This window comes from Liolophura sinensis, chromosome 10, assembly GCF_032854445.1.
Source record: "Liolophura sinensis isolate JHLJ2023 chromosome 10, CUHK_Ljap_v2, whole genome shotgun sequence".
Lineage (NCBI taxonomy): Eukaryota > Metazoa > Mollusca > Polyplacophora > Chitonida > Chitonidae > Liolophura > Liolophura sinensis.
In genome coordinates, this window is record NC_088304.1 from 6168079 (window position 1) to 6194132 (window position 26054).

General features: G+C 40.4%; 2 protein-coding genes across 2 annotated transcripts; one reads left to right on the top strand and one right to left on the bottom strand.

The window, feature by feature from the left end:
* The first annotated feature begins 129 nt into the window (after positions 1 to 129).
* Positions 130 to 5145, top strand: LOC135476672 (collagen alpha-6(VI) chain-like). Its single transcript, XM_064756776.1, has 7 exons — positions 130 to 331; positions 733 to 760; positions 2087 to 2125; positions 2421 to 2999; positions 3387 to 3416; positions 3789 to 4344; positions 4713 to 5145. Exons 1-6 carry the CDS (start codon positions 290 to 292, stop codon positions 4340 to 4342), a joined length of 1272 nt encoding a protein of 423 aa, XP_064612846.1. The 5' UTR covers positions 130 to 289; the 3' UTR covers positions 4343 to 4344; positions 4713 to 5145.
* Positions 5146 to 13804: 8659 nt separating this feature from the next.
* On the bottom strand, positions 13805 to 21149 carry LOC135476847 (cartilage matrix protein-like). Its single transcript, XM_064756989.1, has 8 exons — positions 21117 to 21149; positions 20478 to 20505; positions 19588 to 19620; positions 17458 to 18024; positions 16735 to 16761; positions 16236 to 16438; positions 14724 to 15072; positions 13805 to 14146 (listed from the first exon to the last, which is right to left on the bottom strand). Exons 1-8 carry the CDS (start codon positions 21144 to 21146, stop codon positions 14082 to 14084), a joined length of 1302 nt encoding a protein of 433 aa, XP_064613059.1. The 5' UTR covers positions 21147 to 21149; the 3' UTR covers positions 13805 to 14081.
* Positions 21150 to 26054: the final 4905 nt, after the last annotated feature.

A 26054-nucleotide genomic window follows, 5' to 3' on the forward strand; every position in this document is an offset into this window, starting at 1 on the left:
GTGGTGGGGGGGGGGGGGGGGGGGGGCAATTGTGTGGTAATAAAATTTGCTGAGTGACCCTCGCGGGGTTAGGAATGTACAATTCCCGGTGACAGTCCCATCCTTCGACTCGCCCAAATTTTAACGATATATAAGGGCCACCAAAGCTAGATTTCGATATCACCTTTCTGCAACTGCGACAGGATCACATTTGAATAACATATAGCTTGATAGTTAATTCACAAGTTTACTTTTCAGTTTTATTTCTGTTTAGCTGTTGTATATTTTACGAAGAAATATTTAACCAAAGATGTTAAAGCTGTGTGCCCTCCTCTTACTACCGGCTGCGTTGGTGAGTTCACGATTTACTGAATTTTATTTTACTAGATTTATATGATGTCTGATATAACACTGAAATGCTTTATGTGCATTTCGAAACATTTTGTGTTTTGTTTCTTGTGTCAATGCATAAGCCGATGGGTATCAAGTGTTTCTAAATAGGTTTCTATGGCCTTTATCTATTACTCCTTGCTCACTCTCCGTCACTTTTGTGTGTTTCAAAATTCCAGTAGTGAATAGAACTCCTTGTCTTTCGTGTATGTATATATATATACATTCAGAATACATACCATAGATCATACAACCTTGTATCTAGGCACACCTTGCACAACCATTCAAAGCCTACCTCAAATTTAACGTTTGTCTCCTTGTTTATGTCCACGTTACATTAAACAGTTTCTTTTTGTTTTGCAGGCTATGTCATATTACGAAGACGAGGCGGGTAAGAATGGATTAAATTTGTTTACTTACATCTTTGATTGGCAGCGAGGCCCATTGGCTTAGGAGCTTTTCACCAATGCGGCCGCTGTGAGTTAAAGTCCAGTTCATGCTGGCTTCCTCTCCGCCCATACGTGGAAAGGTCTGCCAGCAGCCTGCGAATCGTCGCGGGTTTCCCCGGGCTCTATACCGGAAAATATTCTTGAACACGGCGAAAAACACCAATCAAAAGATAAATAAACACATCTCCGATGTCTTTAACTCTGTAGTCCAAAATTTTTCATTTCTTCGAAGGTGGATAGACTTGAGGATTGGCTTTTTTTCGTCAATGACTGATCTTATAAGGAATTCAGTTAAACATTCCTCAGAGATATCCAAGTCATATTCATGTTTTGCGAAAACAAAACAGTAAATTGCCCTCTTTCACTGATAATGCCCCTTTGCCTTGATATAGATTTATCCAAATCCCATATTAAGCCTACCTCATTTAGTACATTTAAAAACTAGTCCGATGGCGGGCAGGGTCGATTCAATTGAGGCCAATAGGGAGTAATTACTTCAGCAACTGTCAGATGTAAATGCTTTCCTCTCTTATTATCTCTGTGTTGATTAGCCTACCCGTCATCGACAGTTATTTAACTCCTGTAGTTTTTCATGTTGTATTGTGAGTATCGGCAATTATCGTGTGTTAGCATCCAGGCACTAAACACTGCCAGGGTGTAAATAGGATTTGAAAATAGCGGGCCGGGCCATGAAACTATCTAATTGTACAGTAACAGCTTCTGAGTATAGCGTCTAACGACATAATCACCATGAATCGTGTCCCTGAAAAAAAAAAGAATTTCTCAAATTACTTTATGACGAATTGTATGCCCCTAGGTCAGTAATAGCATATGGTGATTATTGTGAAATAAGATTTTGTTTCTTTCTTGTTCTTTCTACAGCGGCAAAGATTAAAAAAAAAGAAAAAGAAAAACAACCGCTTCTATACAACCGGGTCGTTATAGGCAACAAGTCTCGGTTGATCACAATTGTCTTAAATTTTTAGAGTTCCATTTAAAGGGCGACAACCCGCTGACAAAATGGCTGCTTTTTTGTTGTAAATATCGTTTCTTTAAATGTACATATCTACCTCACACATGCATAGCGATAACTATTATTTTCGTTTCCTTTCAAGTGAATCAAGAGAAATAGAAATAACATTAAATGTTTTTTAGCATCGGTACGGGCAAGTTCTAGCAATCTCCAATGTGGATGAACACATTTTTTTTTTCAAGTGCTAAATTTACTAATCATAAATTAAAGTAATGCATTTTCCCTTTTCTTGTAGCACTCGATATGATAGCCAGAGACACGTCTTTGAAGAAAGGTATGTGTCCAGTTTGTGTTGGTTATCTGTATTAACCTGTTAGTGTTTCAGCTACTCCATCAGTTAAACGCCTCTTAATTATGTCGTATTAAATTTAGAACTAGTGTAATGAAACAAACGCAAAGTCATTCAGTTTAATTGCTAAGCTATAATTAAGACGACATTCGCAAAAGTTTTATTTCCTGATCTGATTGCTGATCAATAACTCTGGCTAAAATCGATTACTGGATGACTACTGTTTTAATGAAAAAAAAAGTAAATACGTGTCTTGTATTACTTTCACTTTCGTTTCTAGGTTGTGGGGGTAAGAACGCCGATATCGCCTTCGTGATTGACAACTCTGCCAGTATTTGGTCTGTAGATTTCTACAAACAGATACGTTTTGTCCAGGATTTCGTCAAAGTTTTCAACATTGCCCCAGACAAAGTGAGAATCGCTGCTGTCTCGTTCGCAGACGGCGTCTACTATCGTGGTGCGTTCCGATTCGACGCCTACAAAGACGAAGCTTCCGTCATTGACGCCATTTCTAGAATCAAATACCTCCATGGTTCATCGACGAAAACAGACGAAGCTTTGGACTTCCTGAGAACCAAAGTTTTCCCCGAGTCGCTGGCGAACCCCAACCGACAGGATGCTGCTCGTATCGGGATCGTCCTGACTGACGGCAAGTCCACGTATGGGGACAGGACAGCCGTGGCAGCAGCCAGAGTCAAAAAAGAGTCCAAAGCACTGATGTTTGCCATCGGTGTCGGGAAGAAAGTGTCTCCAGCAGAACTTCACACTATCGCCTCCGGAGACGACTACGTCTTCCAAGTCGACAACTACGACGCGCTGGAATCTATCAAGAATGTACTGGGAATAAAGATCTGTGAAGGTAAGATTAACGAAAAGTGCTATTTGTTTTTAAACCCTGGTTTATGTGAGTTAAGTATTTTATGTACAAATTGTACCGGTGATTTACATCTCATGCTTAATGTATTTGTTTATAAAATTTTAATCCAACTAAAATGCACGGCGTTAGTCCACTGTATATGAATGGTTGGTTGAGCATACATATATATGTATATATATAGCTCAAGCTCTTTTGTGTAGTATCTTTATAATTATAAGGTTGTGAGATCAAATACCCATGCTGCCATATATATATATATATATATATATATATTTTTACATTAAAATTGGTGAAAAAGGCTGTTTCCATGTATTAAAATTTGTTCAAATTTGACACAATTTCTAATCACCCTTTTTTGTTTATTTATAGTGCCAACCACACCGCCACCGAAGGAGCAACGTGAGTACACCCCCTACTATGATTCGGATTGCTAACTGCATATTTTAAAGTTCAGGCAGATTTAATGGCCTCGTTTCGAAGCCCGTGACCGTTTGGCGATGTGTGGCGGTTTGTCTTTGAGATTGTTTAACCACTAAATATGATTGCTTTGACACAAGTGTTCTTTTCCACGATGTACAATCCAAAAAAAAGAAGAAAAAAAAGGAAAAAAGAAAAACAAGATGGAGCTTACACTTCGATAACCATTAACTAAAACAAAGAAGCTGTTTCCTTTATTTAAGGCAAGAATGCATTGTAAATATAAACTAGAATAATTCTACCCTTCTGACGAATACAAAGTGAAAGGTGTATATGTTTTTGATGTGTTTCCAGCTTGTGGCGTTGTGAACCCTGCTGATGTCGTCCTCGTCTACGACTCCACGGAGGTTGGACCCTCGGGGATTTCCGACATCCAGAGAGGTGTGACCGCCTTCGTGCAGACAGATGAGATGCAGAACCCGAACATGCGGGTGGGTCTCATCTCAGGAGATTGCCCCGAGGTGGGCAGCTTCCCGTTGAACAGATACACCGACAAGTCCCAAATCCCCAAACTCTTTGACAGCCTGCCCTATTCAGAGTTAGACGCCCTTGTCGGTGAGCTCCGACGCGACGGCTTCCACCCAGAAAACGGCGGGAGAAAGAACGCCCGCCATATTGGAATCTTGATCGTCACCGGCAAGCCGCAAAATCCCAAAGCCGTTAGGAGGCAGGCGGCCAAAGCCAAGAAAGAAGGTATCGAGCTGTTTGTGGTTGGGGCCGGCAAAGTGGTGGACCCTGGTTTCTTGAAGAGCTTGGCCAGTGAACCTGTTGAGAGCCACATCATCTTGGGATCTGATTACTCGAACTTTGGTTTGGTGGGGAGGGGAACTGGCTGCCAGGATATGTGAGAGTAAGTAACACACATTGTCTTAAGTCACAACAAGCTTGATGCAATTTGTCCGCCATGCTGCGTCTGGGATTTCTCAAACTTCATACTGTATATTCATACTATAATGTTGTTATTTGTTGTGCAATATGAGTGTATGTTTTCGTCTGTTTCAATTTTTTTACTTAATCGCTAAATAGTGACATATACTAACAGAACAAATAAATGACAGCATGAAAACAATCGGAGATGAATAAGCATTACATGTCAACAACTAAAAATTGTCTTAATCTAACGCTGTTGACTCTTAAGATTAGCTGTCAGAGAATTATGATTGGACAACAGATAAAAAGAATTGTTTTTATTAAAATTTTGCCTTGTTCTTATTTCAGAGACGAAGAACTTCCAGTAAGACATCTTTGAACATTTTTCGACAGATGTGCCATTTAACTCCACGTTATGAATCAAGGATCACATTTCCATACATTTATTTTCGTAAAACGAGTATTTCAATTACAGTATATTTAAGGGATTTTATTTGTCCTATCGTTTGTGCATCTCCATGTTTGTATCTTTTATTTATCTCTTGTTCATTTTGTAAATTATTTATTGTCCTATATTTTCTCGTTCGAAGTGAAATGATTTGTCATTTAAGATTCACAGAATACTCTTAAATTTACATGTGTTTTTCACGCTACAAAAAGATGTACTTCAATAGTGTTGAAGAGAAACCGGTCTGTATTTTTCTCTTTATAAGGTTGTTTCCTTTTTGACGACGTGAAGTTCGGCTTCATGCATCTCATGTGCAATAAAGATTGAAGTATTTGTGAAGTATATCGTCATGATATTTGTTCATTGTTTCCCTGGGGTGACCCTATCACTAAGATCCTTATCTTCACTTTGTGGAAGTATGACTCCAGCTTTTTGGACAAAATTTAGGAGATTCGACGTCTTTCTGTGGGGGTCTTGGTCACAAATAATGGGGGTACCCCAGTCCTCTACAAAAGGACACAAATCTTGTAACTCATAAACAGCAGTGCCCTCTACGTTCTCGGTTACGGTTCCAGCTATGAATATTCATGACCACTTGTTATGTTATTTAAATTACTGTTAGTGCTATTTACATAGTTAGAGGGCGCTGCTGTTATCAGTTGTAAGATTTGTTCCCATTTATAGAAGGCCGTAGAACCCCACAAACGATCTGCATGCCGGAGCGCTTATATTTCCACTTAGCTCGTTGGAGGTTTTGATTTATTTGACCGGTTTTTTACGCCGTACTTAAGAATATTTCACTTATACGACGGCGGCCAGCATTATTGTGGGAGGAAAGCGGGCAGAGCCCGGGGGAAACCCACGACCATCCGCAGGTTCCTGACAGACCTTCCCACCTCGTGGGCAGCACTCAGCAGCAACAAATATGATTTACAGGCTGAGTTATAGTTTTCAGGGTGAATATGTGTGACGTAGGTTAGCGAGTTATTTGCCAAATGCCGGTGGTTTTCTCAGCTCTCCTCCACATTGGCCGCGGAAACAAATGATTCTACGGGGACATTTCCCGACCATATATTGACCAGTGACGTCTGTGACCTTCTATTGCTGGGTTCGAACTCGCGACCTCATACAGTTGGTCAAGGGCCGGATAGTCGCAGTGTGCAAGCGCTTTAATCGTCTGGTCTGATCCAACGAGGGTACGCGGTTCACTTGCATTTAGAATGTCGGTTTATATCGTGAAGTCAGTTACCTTACTCCTTACAGAGCATGCGTCGCTCTCCATCTTTCGCTTTACATCAAGGCCGTCACTAGGCAAGCTTGACCTTTAGAGCCTGTGAGACGCACGTAGGCGTGTTTAGGCTTTATCAGCATTCAACAGTTTTAAGCTCTTGTTAGAATCATTTTGTACATACTCTAGAAAAAGAAAGAATAAATGCGTGGCACTTAACGTCGTAGTTAGCAATTTTCCAGTCGTATGACGACGAGGAGTGATTAGGTGTATGTATACATATACTGTGTCTTCTTGTGGAAAGGCAGATCCATGCCACCAAAGTGCTGCCGTCACTGAATTTCATGCCGAAGACACCAGATATGACAACCTACCGAGTTACACTATACTGATACCGGGCCAACCAGTCCTGTTTCCTTATTCTAACCCATTAGTGCTGAGCACAAAAGCAGGCAGCAATAAGTACCATTTTTGAAGTCTTTGATATGACCCGACCTTTTATCCCGGGTCTCGAGGCGGACGCTCTAACCATTAGGCCACCGAAGCGGTTCAATCTAGAAAACGAGAATGTATATATATATATATATATATATATAATGAGACAACGGTTGAGACTGATTGTTCTCCCCTCGTCCAACATTGTTCGTCTTAATTAACAACACGACAATCCCTGCTTGGTGTTGTCGTGTGGTACAGACCAATTTGTGTTGTCGTGTGGTACAGACCGATTTGTGTTGTCCTGTGGTACAGACTGAGACGAAGTCTATTCCACAATACTGTCCATCCATACATTTTCACACCTTTCTTAAAATATTTACCCTTACACATTCGGAGCCATGATGGATCTAACCTGTACAAAACAGCTGGGCCCTTCACCCGTAGAAAACAGCTGGGCCTCTCACCTCTACAAAACAGATGGCCCTATCACCCGTAGAAAACAGCTGGGCCTATCACCCGTAGAAAACAGCTGGGCCTCTTACCTGTACCAAACAGCTGGGCCTCTAACCCGTCCAAAACATCTGGTCCTCTAACCCGTTCAAAAATCTTTGCCTCCAAACCCGTACAAATTATCCTGGGCCTCTAATCGTACATTTCCCCTGCAAAAAAGAGCTGCCAAATGGACCCCAAAGCCCGTCTGTCACAGAACAGCAAAAGCGTCGCATTTTTCGTCTTAAGAAACGAAGGAGGCGAGTGTAAGACAATAGCTTATTTTCTGGCCTGACTTTGTAGCTATTAACACGTGTACTTACATTCCTAAAAATATACTCATCGGAGTCTTCGTTAGTCTCTGCCAAAGCTAGGCACGTGGACAGATTGGTTACAGGACATAACTCAGTGCCTGTTTTAGCTATAAAAAACCAGTCTCCATCACGGAAAAAGTAAGTCTTTGAACGCTCTACAAAAATATCCGTATACATCTCATAGAAAACAACATCGCATCTGTGAATCATAAATAACTCCGACGAGGGAAAAAAATCCCCACAGCGTAAGCCATGACACACATCGTGTCATTACTCTATTACTTTGCAAGTTCTTGCCGCACACTTCAGATAACTATTTTAAACATCTCGACATTAACTGACTCTTTTTTATTAGTCGACTTGTCGTACCTTCTTTTTGTTACCTTCTAACACCGTTCTAACCTCACTGTTCTCTGTTGGAGATTCTACCCCCAAAATCTCATGAACTTATCTAACGCTATAGAACGCATTCACATCGCTCGCGGGAGATTCAGATATCTGTCCATTTGCAATCAAACATATCACTCAAGATAGCGGCTTAATGGGAAGCCCAGCGGGAACTGAGTTATTTTCAGCCTATTTCTTCCAAGCCCAAAGAACCATTCTTATACTTCTTAGTTGATGATGTGGCCCTCGCACTGCTGAAAAAACTCGGGAATCAGATCTGCTACTTCCTTGAGGTGTTGTGGAGGTGTATGTACTTCAGGCGAAATCACGTGTTGTATGACATCTGAAAGAAGATAAATATATCATTACGACACTGAAAAATTAACATTTACAGCCATGATATTAAAAAAAAGGCATCACGCTCATGCTCTCCAAACATCCCCCCATATACCAGGCGTATGTGCACATTTATCACTGGGTAATTACATCCAGTCGGTTACCTCGGAGATCATTAAACCATTTGGACATAGCATTGGCCAGAAGCTTGAAGACGGCTAGTTAGGCACAACTTGTGTCCCTCTATCCTTGCAGGCACCCAAGGGATAAGACAAAAAGGGGGCACAAACCAACTGATGCCTTTCTTCCAGTCTACCCTGATTCTTCCAGTCTACCCTGAAAGCGTCTATGCTCTCAGACGAAGGGTTCTAGAATTGTGAATTAAATCTGACTAGCTTAGTGTTTTATTAACTTGCAAATCTGTGTATTGTTTATTTTACTCTGCTGTACACGCAGTCGTATCAGTGAAATATTCTTAAAACATCAATCAAATAACTAAATAATTAAATTATGTTGTACTTGTAAGCCTGGGAAAGCATTTAATATCACTATAACACTCTCTGCACAATGCAGTCGAAACAAGCATATGTATTGTTAAAATATATGACTTACTGTCCCCCTACACAAGCATATATAATTGTCCAATGACTCACTCTGTGGTACATTGAATGTTCCCTGACTTGTGCAGTCTAGGTGTCTGGAGCATGTCATTTTAGTATGTTTACCTGTGTGGGAGAGACAACAAGGCTCTCAGATTCTGCAGAACTCTCAAACTTTAGAACAACTGCACGGAGGTCCACTCTTCAGGTATTGTTTATCTTTAGTTTTATACTCCTTTATTAGCGTCTGACAAAGTTGACCCAAAAATAGTCCTGTTCCAGAACTATATGCGGAATTTTGTGCAAATCCAATATAGAATGTATTTAATCCATTTCAGAATCTGCTCATTTACAATTTTAAGCCATGTGAGATTTATCGGCATGTTTTAGATATGAAAACTTTGGAATGTTCCATTATGGAGCTAGGGGTTTAGGGTTATTGGTTTGTTTCCATTTTATATAAATGTGTCTAGTTTGCGTGTGTGGCTAATGCCTAAATTATAGTTATCAAAATGAGAGAAAAAATCTTGTTCTGTAAATGTGTTGATTTACGACGGCTTTGGTTGATGGTATTTTATGAGCAATCATTATATTTATACTGTATCCACACATGTATTGTATTTATTTATTTATTTTATTGGTGTTTTACGCCATACTCAAGAATATTTCACTTATACGACGGCGGCCAGCATTATGGTGGGAGGAAACCGGGCAGAGCCCGGAGGAAACCCACGACCATCCGCAGGTTGCTGGCAGACCTTCCCACTTACGGCCGGAGAGGAAGCCAGCATGAGCTGGACTTGAACTCACAGCGACCGTGAGAGGCTTCTGGGTCATTACGCTGCGCTAGCGCCACATGTATTGTATATAAGAGTGAAATAATTAGCATTCTGTGCATTGCTTAATTGTTTAATTAGGATGTTAACTTTACAGCGGTGATCAATACATTCCTATATTCTTAAGCTTCAATTACTCAGACAATTTTACATGATGCACTGAAATTCTCTGATTACTGTGTGATGTAGTATTTTGGTGTGATTCGTAGAGTGACAAGTTTGTTCATATTTTTATTGCGTATCAGAAACCGTGAAACTGTGTTCAATCAAAGTGTATGTAGTTGTACTTTAAAGTGAACATGAGATTTACCAAATAGCTGGTTTTATTGTGATATTTATAATATTTAAAAATAATTGTTTATTGATCCATGATATTTAATCCATTTAATGTGATGCAAATGTTTGTATATTGGGTGTAATTGTCAATACAAATTCTTAATGCGTCTGTTTCTGTATATTTTTCAGAACGCTGTGTTTTATCTAATGAAGATAATACACTTTTAAAGAACTCCCCGTGACCGAGTTGTGTAATCCGTCGGTGGAATTATACCACTCCCCCTTGGCCAACCCATGCAAAGCCCAAGAACTGAGTGTGAGATGTGTTGGTGCGCTGAACGTATATCCAATGTAACTAGCCAGTCAATGGGCTCAACATTATTCAGTGCAGTTCTCCAATCTTCATATTTGACTGATTACCTGACTACATGTCTATTTACCAACCTCAGACCGATGTAGGCTCAGTTACATGGATGACGACTTCTTTAAGATTTTATTTAGCATCCCTAAAATAGACTAATCCCCAACGCCTGATATCACACCCTGGCTCTACGCAGTTTACAGAGGACAAGTTTTGCCAGTACTTCGGTCGGTACCACAGGCGAGAGTGAAACCAGTTTTCTACCCAGGCACATTTATCACACCATATTCCCCTGGAAACACGAGCTTCCAAGCTGACCCCAACGCCCGTCTGTCACAGAACAGCACATACTCCGCGTGCCGAGTAGTGGACACCAGTAGTGCCTTCCCACACCCGCCTCACCGAGACAATGACCCCAACCGGAGAAAGAAATTTATTTTTAATTCCTCCCTGTCAAACAAATGAAATTATATTTTGTCTTTTCTGACATCACTTCCTGCCTGATCACCTTGATCCCAGTGGCCTCGGAGTTGTTCAAGATTTCCGTACAAAACTTTATTGTAGCGACGCATGCGCCGTAGAGAGCATGCTCAGTTATATGGATGACGACTTCTTTTTGAAAAAACTGGGTAAGCAACCACACAGAAACACGATTTTCTGCAATTAAAGAATTTGTCATTAATACGTAGTCCACAGTCATGCTCTGGGCCTCATGTTTGTGCCGCAAGAAGAGTTCATTTTTACAATGACGTCACAGCTGATGACGTCCTTAATAATGAGTGTTGAGACAAAATGTCCATGTTCCTAATGTCACTAGATTATGGTAAAGAGCTTTGTGAAGAATTGCACACTCTAAAGAAGGAAAGAGTTATGTCCCTTGGGGAAGGCAGAAAGGAGAAACCATTGCATCGCGCATGGGCGTCGGGTCCAAGCTGTAGTAAACATTGTCCTCAGGCAGTATATAAATAAGTTATTAGTTTGTCCACAAAACATCTCTGTAAAGGCAACAGTGAACAGTAGACTATATACGGAGTGACATTTGGCGGGATATTTTCCCGAATACATGTAGACTGTGAGCATTTTACCATGTCAAATGTCATGGCGTGACTGGGTGGTAACTGCATCTGGGCCTACCCAACAGCGTGACCGCTCGCAGTGACGTGGAGAGTTCAGCTTAATTTCATAGTCCCATTGGCCCTTGACCAATCAGGTCGCATGCTGGAATCCAGATTTCGCTGTTTCGGCTGGGTTTAAGCCAAGCGGTTTGTCGAAGTCTAGCGAAGTCGGAGACCCTGGATCAAACCCTTAAAAAATGGTACTTGTTGCTGCTTCTTGTGGCGCTCAGCACTGAGAAGTTAGAGCATGGAAACAGGACTGGCTGGACCGGTGTCAGTATAATGTGACTGAGTGCGGTGTCATGCCTGGTATCTTCGGCATGATACTTCAGTGTCGGCAGTACTTTGGCGGCTTGGTCATGCCCTGCCATAAGAAGAGGGCCTATGTACACATATCTAATGACTGCTCGTCGTCATCTGACTGAAAATTGTTAAGTACGACGTTAAACACCAAGCATTTATTCATTCATTCATTCCAACCCAACGTAAAACGTCAATCAATCCATCACTCTAGCAATCACCCAAAATGGGTTTCACTCCTCATTCGTGCAACAGATGTTCGTATTATTGTTTAGCTCATTTCAATACTGCGGCGTCTCTTTACTAACAAAAAACAAACAAACAAACAAAAATTTATTTTGTTAATTTTTTTTTTTTTTATTTGATTTCTGCTTAATATTATCTCGATATTCTGGAATTTTCACTTAGACGATGTCTGTTAGTTTTATACAGGGAGGAAACTAGAGTGCCCATGACAACCCGCCCTGGGCAAGTCAATGACGAACTTTGCCCCCTGTGATGTATAGATATACACATCACATTGGTGGAAAACAGGTGGTCATCAATGAACGTCAAAGTAGGCGTAACTGGTCACTCGAGCTTCGTCTATCGCTTATTGTCACCAAGCAGTGAGAGCTTCTTCGTGTTGGTTTATTTATTTGATTATTGTTTTACGCCGTACTCAAGAATATTTCACTTTTACGACGGCGGCCAGCATAACTGTGGAAAGAAACCGGACAGATGCCACGAGAAACCCACGACCATCCGCAAGCTGCTGCAGACCTTCCCACGTACGGCAGGAGAAGAAGCTAGGATGTCCTCGTGTTCCTATACGTTTGTGGTTACCGCAGTTCCGGAAGTAGGCGTATACTTGCCATCTTGCAAATATTGTTTCATTCAATGAAGATCAGCAAAGCATCAAACGGGCAACTTAGAGCAACTCACTCTAAACTTAGTGTTACAAACCGCTGGGTTCTGCATGCTTTCTTCCTGGTACTAAACTGGGGGTGGGGTAGAGGGTGGTGGGAAAAATCGTGGTCTAACAGTAACTTTGGTTGGCCTTCAAATCGCTTGGGCACACGAGGTGTGAGTTCAAAACTGGCTTTGGACGGGGAATTTGTAGACTTACCCACTCTCACTGTTCGTGGGACACTGGTGACAATAAGCGGTCGACTATGCGCGTGTGGCCATCGGAGCAGTCTAACCCTCTTTCGATGAAGACGACACGTCTTATTCCACCAATATGGGGTGCATATCTGTACGTTACATGTAGGAAAGTTCGTCCGTAATTTGCCAAAAAAGTGAAATCAGTAAACCTAACTGTTTTGTTCACTATTGTACATACTGTACATGTCTTCTTCATTGATCACCAAAATCTCTTGCATGTTGGGTGATACCACTGATTTTTGCACAGGCATAGCACTCCTGTATGTATACCTTGATTGTAGTCTACCCACTTACAGTTGCTGCTTTACCTGATGACGGGAAAAGTGTCCTCCGAAACCTGGTAATATAGGATAATATTGTACAAAGTGTTTTTTTATCGCTAGTTCTTCTCACTAGTTCGTGAATCTCTCCATAGCCGCATTAACTTGCCAAAGATGGGTGGTTCCCCCTTATACTGATCGCAATTCTGTCAGTGGAACATTCTATGGCGTTAGACAAGGATCAGATCAAGTCTTGTAACAGCTGTTTCCTTACCCGGATATTCTTGTAAAACTTATCGTGTGTGCAGTTCTTTTTCCGAAGACAGGCTAACATAGTCGGAGGGACTAAGAAAATGCACTCGGTGTCAAATACTCATCTGACGAGAACACATTTCTGAAATAAGTAATATATTACCGAAACCACCTTGACTTATATCTGTATGTCTAGATCAGATTCTTGAATTGTAAGGTATAGTTAGAGACACCATACTCATAATGCTAGACCCTAGTAATCTGGACCGACCTTGTGGGCCTTGAGCCCGTCTCTACGTCTGTTTCTCGGTTCGTCAAATTTTTAACTTTCTAAATTCAATTTTAATTCAGTCCATAAAGCTCACCTAAGAATTTAAAAAAAATGTTGAGTGGATTTTATTTATATAGTCAAAAGCATCTTAAAATAAGTAAAGATAGTTTTGTACACAGTTTTTAGTTTTCCGAAAAAAAAATCTTACTTAATCTTTGTTTTCAATCACCTTATTTGCAAAACGATGCTCGATGAGGCCTTTCGTATCTCACGATACGAATATCTCCAACAAAACCATTCTATTCTCGATCTTCCTCTCTAGGCAATCAACAACACGCAATGATAAAATTCAGAAGTCATTTTGGTAAACGTTATCAATGCGTTTATTAAATAATTCATGTATCGTTAATGGCCTGTGGAAAATTCTTGGACAGACACAGGTACACTTATGCCAATAATGCAGACGGGCAAATACATGTACAAAACACATTCCCAGACAGTTTCTCTTATGATGCTCTAGGAAACGTTTTCATTTTAATTGTAAATATACGTCATACATCATATAAATATATTAGACTATAGTTCATATAAATTATATTTGGAATCAGCGCACTGTTAAGCCGGAAATCTTCCTCTTTACATCAGCAGAAACCTCATCTTCTTAACAGTTGGGGTTCTTGGTAGTCGGTGCCGGGGTGGGTTTGGGGGTGGGTTTCGGAGTCGACTCTGCATAAGTTCAAAACACTTAATTAGACCACCGGCAGATCGTATGACGTGACCTGTCGATGTATTCTCACAAGTTTTAAAACAGATTTGTAAATGTTTAGTTATTTATTTAAACATAACACTGTTGCCCTGCATTTTGCCTTTCTACAAATGTTGTTGCCCATGTTCCGTTATAGTAACTAGAAAGGTGCAACTCCTAACCAAACGGTAAACGTCACATGGAGTTAGCAGAAACCAGTGGCGTCACGCACTTGGCGGTTATGCAGCTGGCTTATTGTTCATTGGCGGGCATTAGTAACGCACGTCAACGAAAACAAAACATAAATACACGCGCTGAAGGTAGAGTTTTGAAGTGGATAACATAATAATGCTTCAGTTTTCATCGTCTGTTTAACATGGAAAAATGTTCGAAAACACTCAGCAACCAACCACCATCTAAAAAACCCATATGTGTGATTTTACACCAATTTATTTTATTTATATATAAATAAAATATATATATATATCTTCCCAAATTTGCCAGCATTTTATCGGTAAATTTACAGCATATTTCTATGGTGTGGGTCAAACAACTTACCTGGCTTTTCGCAGAGCTTGTGGACGAACTCTGAGTAATAGGAGGCCAGTTCTGCAGGGCTCTTAACGTGAATGACGTGCTTGGGGGAGCTAGCAATACTGTTGAGCAGTTTGGAGTCCGTACTGCCGATCCCAATGGCGTAGAGTTCGATATTGTTCATCTTAGCCTTCTCCGCTTCCACAAGGAGTCCCTTGGGGTCTCGTATTTTGGCGGGAACAACAACAACGCCCACGCGCCGCGCGTCCTTCCGGCCGCCGTTCTTCTCTAAGAAAGCCTGTGACCAGAGTTCCTTGACAAGAGGTCTGATTTCTGCTTGAGCCAGCCTGTCCAGGTAATTACCGATGGCAGCCTGGAGGAATAAAAAATATGTCAGATGACAAAGTTACATGTTGGTGTGTCTCACAGAAGTTTAAGGGAAGGGTATACACCAAAAATAAAAAAGAGATAAAGCCTGCTGTACCAGTCATAATTAGATAGCTTCTCTTTGGCATCTAGTCTTAAACATTCCCTTGGTCCTGTGCAAACATTACCCTTCATTGGTGCGGCACAAATGCAGCACAGACTCAAAAGTTCTACCAGTTTTAAAGGTATAAATAGCTTGTGGCGTGTACACGTCTATGTATCTTAGCTATTTAATGAAAAGTTATTATTTGGCGTCGACTTTTATAAACCTGACGTCAAGTCAGGACATTGAGCAAGTCATTAGACTGATGTCAAAGCGTTTTGGATTTGAGCGCCAGGTGGATACCGTACAGTAAGGGTATACTTTCGCTAAGGCGAAAAGGTTTCAACACTGGATTAACATTTGAAATCAGAGCTTATCATTACTGATTGGGAAGGGTTGTTTGCAAATACAGTTGTTGCTAAGTGGAATACCTACACACCCACTAATTTAGTCAAAATTACATTCCTTCACTATACACAATACACAAATAGCCTGCACTGAAAACTGAACACAGATTATCTTGAAATGAAATTAGACCCCCACTCAAATTTGTACCGGCGAATATTACCGCTCTTATATATACGCAGAATACCTCTTTCCTCTATACGTGTAAAAGTCGAACTACTGGACTAATGCAGCCGTGGGTCAAGATCTGTGAGTTTTGGACCACACTGATTTGACAACATTTACATCAGCGAGTAAGTGAGTGAGTGAGTGAGTGTTTGGGGTTTAACGTGGTACTTAACAATTTTTCAGTCATATGACGACGAAGGAATCCTTAGAGTGCGTGTAATGTGCCTCGTTGTTGCAGGGCGGATTTCCATCGCTCTTTTATCTAGTGCTGCTTCACTGAGACGACTTACCGAAGGCAAGTAAGCCGACCCGCCCGAGCCATTATACTGATACGGGTCAACCAATCGTTGCACTATCCCCTTCATGCTGAACCCCAAACGAGAAAGTTAAACTTCCCCTTTTAAGGTCTTAGGTTTGACTCGACCCAGGACTGACCCTGGATCTACGGCTCCATATTGAAGCTGAATTCAGCACAATATTTCAAAAACGTCTACCTTGTCAATAAATTCGCCAAGAGCAAACCCTCTGTAGTTAACACATTCGCCGGTAAGAAGACCAACACGAAGGCCTTCGTATAGAGAAATGCCTTGTTCTCTGACCACGCCAATCATGAAGTCGAACACGGCTCGGACGTCAACAATGTCCATGCGCGAGGAATCCATGGTGACGATGACGTCAGGGTTAATGTCACCGCATGCTAGAAAAATAAACAATTCACATTAAAAGCGCATGTAAAACGATGTACTTCAAGCACTATGGGACACGATTTGAAGCTAAATCAATCTTTAATAATATATAAATTAAATAAACTAAATCAATGTTTTTTCTGACAAAACTGAATTAATGACAAAACAAAGATTTTAGCATGTGACAAGAATAACCGGTTATGTGTTTTATTTTTGTAGCACTACTTCGTTTCGATAATTCACTCCTGTATGTCTCTTGTATATTTCTTTTCAACTTATGGGGAGTAGAGTACTGAACACAACTTACGCTGAATATTTGGCTCTGTGGTCGGCACTGCAATGAAGAGAAACAACAATATAAGGTTTAAATGGATGAACTCAAGTACAAAAGTATGAACAAAATGGTCTCCGCTTATAGTGAATGTTTGTCCAAATGTGGAGGGTGTTTTTTATTTGGGCAATTAATGAAAAGTTAAACCCTTCTTACATTCGCTACCGCAAATAGATCTATTTACTTCTTAAACAATGGAAAGGTGGAATAGCAGTATTCGCAGATGTTTGTTCTAAAACGCCCTCCACGTGAAAACTCAAAAAAGAGACGAAATCTAGTTATTTTTCACAACAATCACAAAAAGTCCCCTCATATGGCTATCACTAAAATTCTCAAATGACCATTTTGAGAAGATAGCTGATAGGCGTGTGGTGTTTTGAGAAGATAGCTGATTGGCGTGTGGTGTTTTGTGAAGATAGCTGATTGGCGTGTGGTGTTTTGAGAATATAGCTGATTGGCGTGTTGTGTTGAGCAGAAAGCTGATTGGCGTGTGGTGTTTTGAGCAGATAGCTAATTAGCTATCTGATCACTATTGAATAAATCTGCCATACCTCAAATTCAGCTTAGGCGAGGCATATCCTAGACTCGCCTATTTCTTACACCAGCCAATCAGCGACAATTCAGTATCCCTTAAGGGATGAGAAAAAAATCCTGATAAAATGAAAGAAAATAAACAGAAACGTCTGATAGAGAACTTACTGATGCACGCAGTAGCTGCTAGGATATCCTTGATTTCCTGTAGAGCGGCATAATCGGTCACACTGAACACGTATTTCATCGAGGTTGCCATGGACTTCAGGTCCTCAAGACTAATCTTGTCACCAACACCAATGGCAAAGATGGTGACGCCGTCTTTCTTTGTCAAGGCGATTTCTTCATTTAGACTAGGAATTGCTTTCTCATCGGTCCTACCATCTGTAACGATGATTTCAATCTTTTCTACGTCCGGGCGAGCAGTACTGAAAAATTTCTTTCTGGCGTACTTCACGGCGAGGTCCGTCCGTGTGGATGCTCCCCACACCCACTGGACAGAGTCCAATTTATCTAGGAGAGACTGTTCATCTGTGTACTCGTCGAAGTTGAAGACAAACTGCTTGTTGACATCACTTCCATACGTCAGCAGGGAGAATCTCACTTTTTCTGGCGAGATCTCAAAACTAGAGACCAAATTCTTCAGGAAGGGCATGAGCTTGTCGTTAAAAGCCGGGGGGAAGATGCTGGCAGATGAATCCAGGACTAAGGAGATGTCAGCCGGCATTCCACACACTGAAAAACAGGGAGGGGCAATAAACGAGGGGTTTTCGTGGATCAATAATTCATTCATGGATTAATCAATGGCTGGTTGATGTTTCGTGACAGTCACTTTGCTTGTTGTCGATTAATGGCTCTTCTCATATGGTTAAAATATTGCAAGTGTGGCGTTAAGCCATAATCAGTCATTTATTCATTCAATTAATGGTCCATAATCATTCAGTGAGGGCCACGTGGCCGAGGGGGGTAGCAGGCCAGCACGGCGAATGACTCAGGAGCCTCCCACCAATGTGGTCGCTATGAGTTCGTTCAGCTCATGCTGGCTTCCTCTCCGGCTGTACGTGGAAAGGTCTGCCACCAACTGTGGATGGTCGTGGGTTTCCCCCAGACTTTGCCCGGTTCCCTCCCACCATAACGCTGGCCGCCAACAAATAAATAACCATTTAATCATTCACTGATTTAATTATTGGACTGAAAATTAACATAAATAGTCAAAGAATAGTTAAACCAATGTTACTTATTGTTTTTTCTCGCACTCTACTCATTGTGGATGGTCGTGGGTTTCCCCCAGACTTTGCCCGGTTCCCTCCCACCATAAGGCAGGCCGCCAACAAATAGATAATCATTTAATCATTCACTGATTTAATTATTGGACTGAAAATTAACATGAATAGTCAAAGAATAGTTGGGGCCTCCGTGACTCAGTTGATTAGCGCGCTAGCGCAGCGTAATGACCCAGGAGTCTCTCACCAATGCGGTCGCTGTGAGTTCAAGTCCAGCTCATGCTGACTTCCTCTCCGGCCGTATGTGGGAAGGTCTGCCTGCAACCTGCGGATGGTCGTGGGTTTCCCCCGGGCTGTGCCCGGTTTCCACCCACCATAATGCTGGCCGCCGTCGTATAAGTGAAATATTCTTGAGTATGGCGTAAAACACCAATCAAATAAATAAATAAATAAATCAAAGAATAGTTAAACCAAAGTTACTTATTGTTTTTTCCTCGCACTCTACTCATTGTGAGCTTCATCCCGATCATCGCAAAGCATCATGCGCAAGGCTGCAAAAGCCGTGACATCGCCCTTTATAATATTTCATGACGTCTTCCACTCAGAACTCATGTTAAGCGAATGGCTCATGTTATAAGATAAGACAAAAACTTGACCGCCGTGCCGACGGACGGTATGTAAGTATGCTTGGGGTTTAATGTCGTACTTAATTTGTCAATCATATAACGATGAAATACTGAAGTATCATGCCGAAGGCACCGGACAGGGCAAGCCGCCCAGCCCTGTTTCCTTGCTCTAACCTCGCAGTGTTGAGCGCCACGTGAGCCAGCAACAAAAAACACCTTAAATCGTTTGGTAGGACCCGGGTCTCCCGACTTCGAGGCGGACGCTCTAACCATTATACCACCGAAGTGCTCTGAATGACTTACAAGATAAGTAATCACAGCTAAAAGGCAAACTGACGGCAGCTTAAAAAATAACAAGAAACTGCTGTTTAAGGGAGAACGTCTTAATCCGATGCCATCTGGTTATTTTAAAGAGATACAGCGGATCAAACTATGTGAAAAAATCTCACCTTTCTCCACGGCGGATGTCACATGAATGCTGCCTGAAAACGAAGCAAACATTGGGAAAAATATTATTATTAGAGATTAAACAATATCATTTCTTATATTATGAACATAGAGAGCATACAAAAAGTACGCTTTCATTCCCTATATACCTACTTAATTCAATGCAATTGTCAAAATAAACTGTAAAATTATCACTATTAGGAATTAAACCTGTTACAAAAATTAGAAATTTACTACACAAACTTCATCAGGCATTTACTTCTATATAAACATAAGCGCGAAGGAAAAAACCCCAGAAATATTTGATTACTGAATTCATTACTGAAAAACTGTAAAACCTAAACCTCTAACGCATCAACTGGCGCTGGATCATTGTGCACTTTTTTCCATGTACATGGTTTGTCAGGTGCATGGTTTGTCAGGTGTACGCTTTGTGAGGTGCACGGTTTGTGAGGTGCACGGTTCGTGAGGTGCATATTTTGTCAGATCCATGGTTTGTCAGGTGCATGGTTTGCCAGGTGTACGCTTTGTGAGGAGTACGCTTTGTGAGGTGCACGGTTTGTGAGGTGCACGGTTTGTGAGGTGCACGGTTCGTGAGGTGCATAGTTTGTCAGATCCATGGTTTGCCAGGTGTACGCTTTGTGAGGTGCACAGTTTGTGAGGTGTACGCTTCGTGAGGTGCATAGTTTGTCAGATCCATGGATTGTTAGATGCACGCTTTGTCAGGTATAATGACAAGGTGCAGTGCGTTTCTGCTTGCACTGTTCTATTTATGCTACTCTTGAGACCAGAATAAAATACAACTGAAATAAAATAAACTTGAAACCAAATGTATTACATCGGGTTTGCTAAAAAAATCATCAATTTCGTCTTACGGTTAGGAGTTACTTACCTAAGAGAACGAAGATCAACGCTAGCACCTGCAAAGATAAAACACATGACAGTAGCAAAATCTAAAAACATACCAGTTTATAAACATGAAAAGATATCGAAGAAGTCCCCACTACTGATAATGTAGAGCAGAAAGAAGTCCCCACTACTGATAATGTGGCGCTGAAAAAAGTCCCCACTACTGATGATGTGATGCAGAAAGAAGTCCCCACTACTGATGATGTGGCGCAGAAAGAAGTCCCCACTACTGATAATGTAGCACAGAAAGAAGTCTCAACTACTGACAATGTGGCGCGGAATCCATTCTCAACGAAAAGTTACCTATAGACACACCAGTACATTGGAAACAGCCAGAAATGTTGCAAATGTACACTTTTTATTTTAGCCTCGTCAATGCTAGTAGAGTGCAAGCCTATTTTCCTTACATTATCATTAATGACAAAAAAAAAGACATTGATCATTGAAGGCTTTAAAAACGAGGGGACAAATAAATGAATGAATAAATAAATAAATAAATAAATAAACAAATAAATAACCTTAACAATGCTATTCACAAAATGCGACGTTGTAACAGTTTCGAAAGTTAAAAGCACGTATGTAACAATGCTTTAACAATTTGTCACATAAAGAAAGTACATACCGCTAGCGGACTGGAACGTGGCCTTGTCATGATGGAGGTATGCTCAGGAGGTCTAACGAAGAAGGAATGACTGTTGTATTACCGCATCTCACGTCCAAACACTCCTTTTATTTGAAAATCTCAGTTCGCATAATTGTTTTAATTGCCACCAATCTGCACGAGCCACCTAATTAAAAGTGTCATCCTTTTTTTGATTGCGTTTCTGTTTTATTATGAAACAATTTCCTCGGCATGTCCGCTGAACTTGGTGTTTCAGTGGTTACATGACCTTCTACTTTATAAGCGAGGCGGTCAGTTAGAGAAGGTTCCAAATTATAAATGGTTCCATAATTGGAATGGTCCCTTCATCTGACTAATGTAATTACTGTAATTTTTATGTAGGTTTCGAAGCGCGATTTTTTATGTTCACTTCAGTGAAATATCAATGATTGCTTTCGAACACCCACCATATTCAGCTATGAGTACACGATGGGTAATTAAATGTTGTCATGACGGTAGTTAACAGTGAAGCCTTAAATGTCAGACTCAATTTCTGGCGCACGCTGAAATAGCATTCTTCATTACCACTGACTTTTAACTACTTTATAATTCTATTTGTCTATCAAAACTGCGTCCATCCCCTGATAGTACACATGTATAAAATTGCATTTCATGCATGCAGGGCTGTGGTGTTTGGCTGTTGTTGTTGTGCTGTGTTGTTTTGTATTCATTTATTTATTTGTTTATTTACTTATTTATTTATTTATTTATTTGATTAGTGTTTTAGAATATTCCACAATATTTCGTAGAATATACGACGGCTGTCAGCATTATGGTGGGAAGAAACCGGGCCGAGCCCGGCGGAAACCCACGATGATCCTTAAGTTGCTGACAAACCTCCACACGTAAGTTCGCAGAGGGAGCTAGCATGAGCTGGTCTTGAAGTGACAGTGACCACATTGGTGAGAGGCTTCTGGGTCATTGCGCCTCGCTGGCTCGCTATCACGTTGGCCACGTAGACCCCATGTTTTTTTTTTTGAGGACTTGACAGGGTGACATTTATGTTTGTTCGTTTGTTGTTTTTTGAGTTTCATCATCGATCTCGAGGACAGCGATACAATTTCAAAACAGTGGTAATAAAAATAATGTGTACAATTAACGTATAAGATAAGTAATTTATTTTATGTAATATGTTAGTGTAGACCAGTAGTGAAAAAACGGCGTTTTTTTCTATAACAAACTCGTTAAAATGAATACACTAACAACATGCATAGACGATGCCCTAAGCTGAACATGTATATGTTATTTTTGAAGTAAATATATTTTTACTCGCTTCTCTTTTTACAAATGCGAATACAAACCTATCTGATATGTGTATAGATTTAAACTATCAGTACCACAGGCGTTATAATAATACATTTTCAGTTATGTTAGTTTTAAAGACTTAAATTGCATTACGTTGCCTTATGAATAAATTCAGTATATATTAGTTAATTTTGCTGCACAGAGGTGTTATCATCGTTTGACTTTGATAAAGCCTGCCTATTATATGAGTACACGTATATATGTTTTTCTGGGAGTTTTACGTCGTACCTGACGTAAAATTTTTTAAAAATGCAATTGACGTAAAGTATTTGTTCAGTCATATGACAACGAGGAGTAATTAGGCCATCGAAAAGTCATTGAGTCAATACACCTGCTACGTGTGAGTAGCGATATTGCTTGGAGTAGCGATATTTTCATGAGGATACACAACCTAGACTTCACAAACAACATGATTAACGTACACACAGCATTAATATGACTGATAGAAAATAGAGGCCTCCCGTGGCCGAATGGTTAGCGTACTACTGTAGTTCAGCACAACAACACAGAATCCTCTCACAAATGTGGTTATTGTGAGTTCAAGTCCAGCTTATGCTGAATTCCTCTCCGATCGCACGTGGAAAGGTCTTTAAATCAAAAACAGTAAGTGTCCAAGGACCAGTCCTTGTGGAGCGCCAGATAAAATGAAATTAAATTCAGACATAACGCCGTTGTACTTAACAGTTCATAAATGTGAAATAGATAACTCTTGCTCTAATCACAGGCAGCTCATATCTCGGAAACCGTAATGTCCAACTTGCTAAAGTAAAATAACATTGTTTAATGTTTCAAACACGTTTGATGAATCGAGCAAAGTACATAACTAAGGTACAAGGTCAAGCGGCGTCCGGTGATTCTCGAAGATATAGGAGCGCATTCAACGCAAGTATTTGTATGTTGTTAAGTGGTAAACTTTCCCAAATTACGTGTATTAAATTTTCTGTTATTGAAACTAATTAACACGCACAAGAATCCATAATACTTCATTTATTATATTACTGACAGAAAATCAGCAAACAGAAAGTGAAAACCGTAGAATAAAAAAAAAAACACTTTTTCATATTACGGAAATCCATGACACAGGCTCTCTATCATTTACTGTTTTAGTCTTACTTTTTCAATACATACATACACACATACATACATTTTTAAGCTTTATTTTCTGTCTGTAGGTTGGAATTAGCTGAATGTTGATTGAGAACTATTACATTAGTGCTTGTATTTAATATATTTTGGCGTTAAACATCAATCAACTAAATCATTAAATTTAATTATTTTAAAAAAATTTGAGTTTCCTCTACCCATAAAACGTACCTCCGTCGTGTAAGTGAATATTTGACGCACCGTGAGGCGTTAAGCACAAATCAGATTTATAACTGAACGGTCACCTACAAACCAGTCTATCATTAAGAGTCATTGTAATATATGTATGATCTTCTGTTCGACTCGACTCGCCTAGAAGCCGAGTTTTTTTGACATCCCACTCATGCACTTTTCGCAATGCACGAGTTGGCGCACGTTACCTTCCAACTCATTGTGGGCAGTGTACGAGTGATGACAGAGATGTTAGCATTCTGCCCTCTACATGCATCCGTATACACACGTCAGCATGACAAATGTAAACTGATATATCCCCACCCCTGCCATTTTAACGGGCATGTTAATTTTTGATGTAATTAAATCAAACAGATACCAAAAGCATTAATTATCGTCCTTGTATAGGTATATACTGGTATCAAATTATGAGTGGGTAAATGTTCCGATGTATTCATTAGTGAACCGCTGGCGTCTCGAGTTTCTGGTCGCCGACAATTACCTATCCCTATTAAAACGCCTCAATTGAAATGTCGAAGTGACTAAAGGAAAGGCCAGTGGTTATCTCTCTTCTCATCTGACAATAAATCTGCTGTTTGCGCAATTATCCGACCTGCACCGAGTGCCTGGATGTTGTATCTTGTGGGCATGTGACATCCTTAGCACACATACGAACAATGCGGTTTTAAAAATGCAATTTTAAATACAGTCTTAAAGCTTATTGTTCAATTTAAAAATTAAAATTGTGTCCACCTCACCAACGTTATCGTGCGAAAAATATGTCCAAATTTCAACTTCTAATACCAAAAACTAAGTATTGTGAAGACGTTTAACAATTTGACATTAGTCAGAAATGACTTTGTAGAATAGGCTCAAGATGTATTTGCACCTCCATTTTAAATCGATAGCAGTTTTCTTTCTTCTTTTTTGTTCCAGTCTTTTACTAGCTTTCTCTGGACATCTTTCAAAGTCACTCCAATATAGCTGCATATTCTCAGCGGAACTTCGATCTGATAACTTTTGGATTCACTTCATTACAAATACAGTACGTATATACAGTGTACTGTTTGGCTGACATTATGTGCAATTTTCGGTCACACTCTATGGTTTGTACAATAAACCGTTCAGTTGGGACGCTGTCCACATTATTGTAAAATGCCACTTATTTGTTTAAAACAGAATTTATTTTATTTTACGTATTTATTTATTTTATTTGTGTTCAGTGTCGTGCTCAAGAATTTTTCAATTATGTAACGCAAGTCATAGACGGACGAAATCAGAGTGCCCGAAGTCCGACCTTAATCCAAAAAACTTGATTAAAAAGAGCAGCGGGTAAAGCTTGAACTGGATTTGAACTTCATCATTGGACATCACTGCTCAAAGGCCTTACTGTCGGAGCGAGACATGACCGCTTTAACCACCTAAGCTTATTTAGTTAGGAGAGGATTTAGTTTATTTTATGTTGCATGCATATGGATATGTATGGGATGAGTGCCATGGTTAAAGGTGAAAGTAAGCCCCGAGGAACACATATTACACCGATGATTTGAGTAATTATTCACGTATGGGTCCCCAAGTTGAATGTAGGACCGTTGTCTTTATAGCCATGTTAACCTATTGGTCCCTAAGATGAATGAAGGGCCGTTGTCTTCATTACCATATTTACACATTTGACTACAAGGTATTTAACGCCACACACCGCAAAACACCAATGAAATAAATAATATAACTCCGTATTCAAATTTTTTTTTTCTAACATGACAACCGCCCAGGTTTGCTGGTTTACAAATTTGTTTTGTGTGCCATGTTGTTGTATTTATTTATTTGATGGGTGTTTTACGCCGTACTCAAGAAAATTTCCCTTATACGACGGCGGCCAGCATAATGGTGGGGGAAGGAAACCATGTAAAGCGCGAGGGTACCTCACGACCATCCGCACATAGCTGGCTGCCAGAGAGGAAGCCAGCATGAGCTCGACTTGAACTCACAGTGATCGCATGTGTGAGAAGCTTCTGGGTCATTAAGATGAGGTGACACGCTAACCACCCCGAATGAGGAAAGAAACGAACCTGTTCATTCCTCTGAGCTATTGGTCTCGCCGCAATCTATTTGTCTCTTGCCAGTGAGAATGAAGGTTCTCATGCAGTTTGTTTGCATATTTGTCATGCAGTTTTGTTTGCATGTTTGTCATGCAGTTTTGTTTGCATGTTTGTCATGCAGTTTTGTTTGCATGTTTGTCATGCAGTTTGTTTGCATGTTTGTCATGCAGTTTGTTTGCAT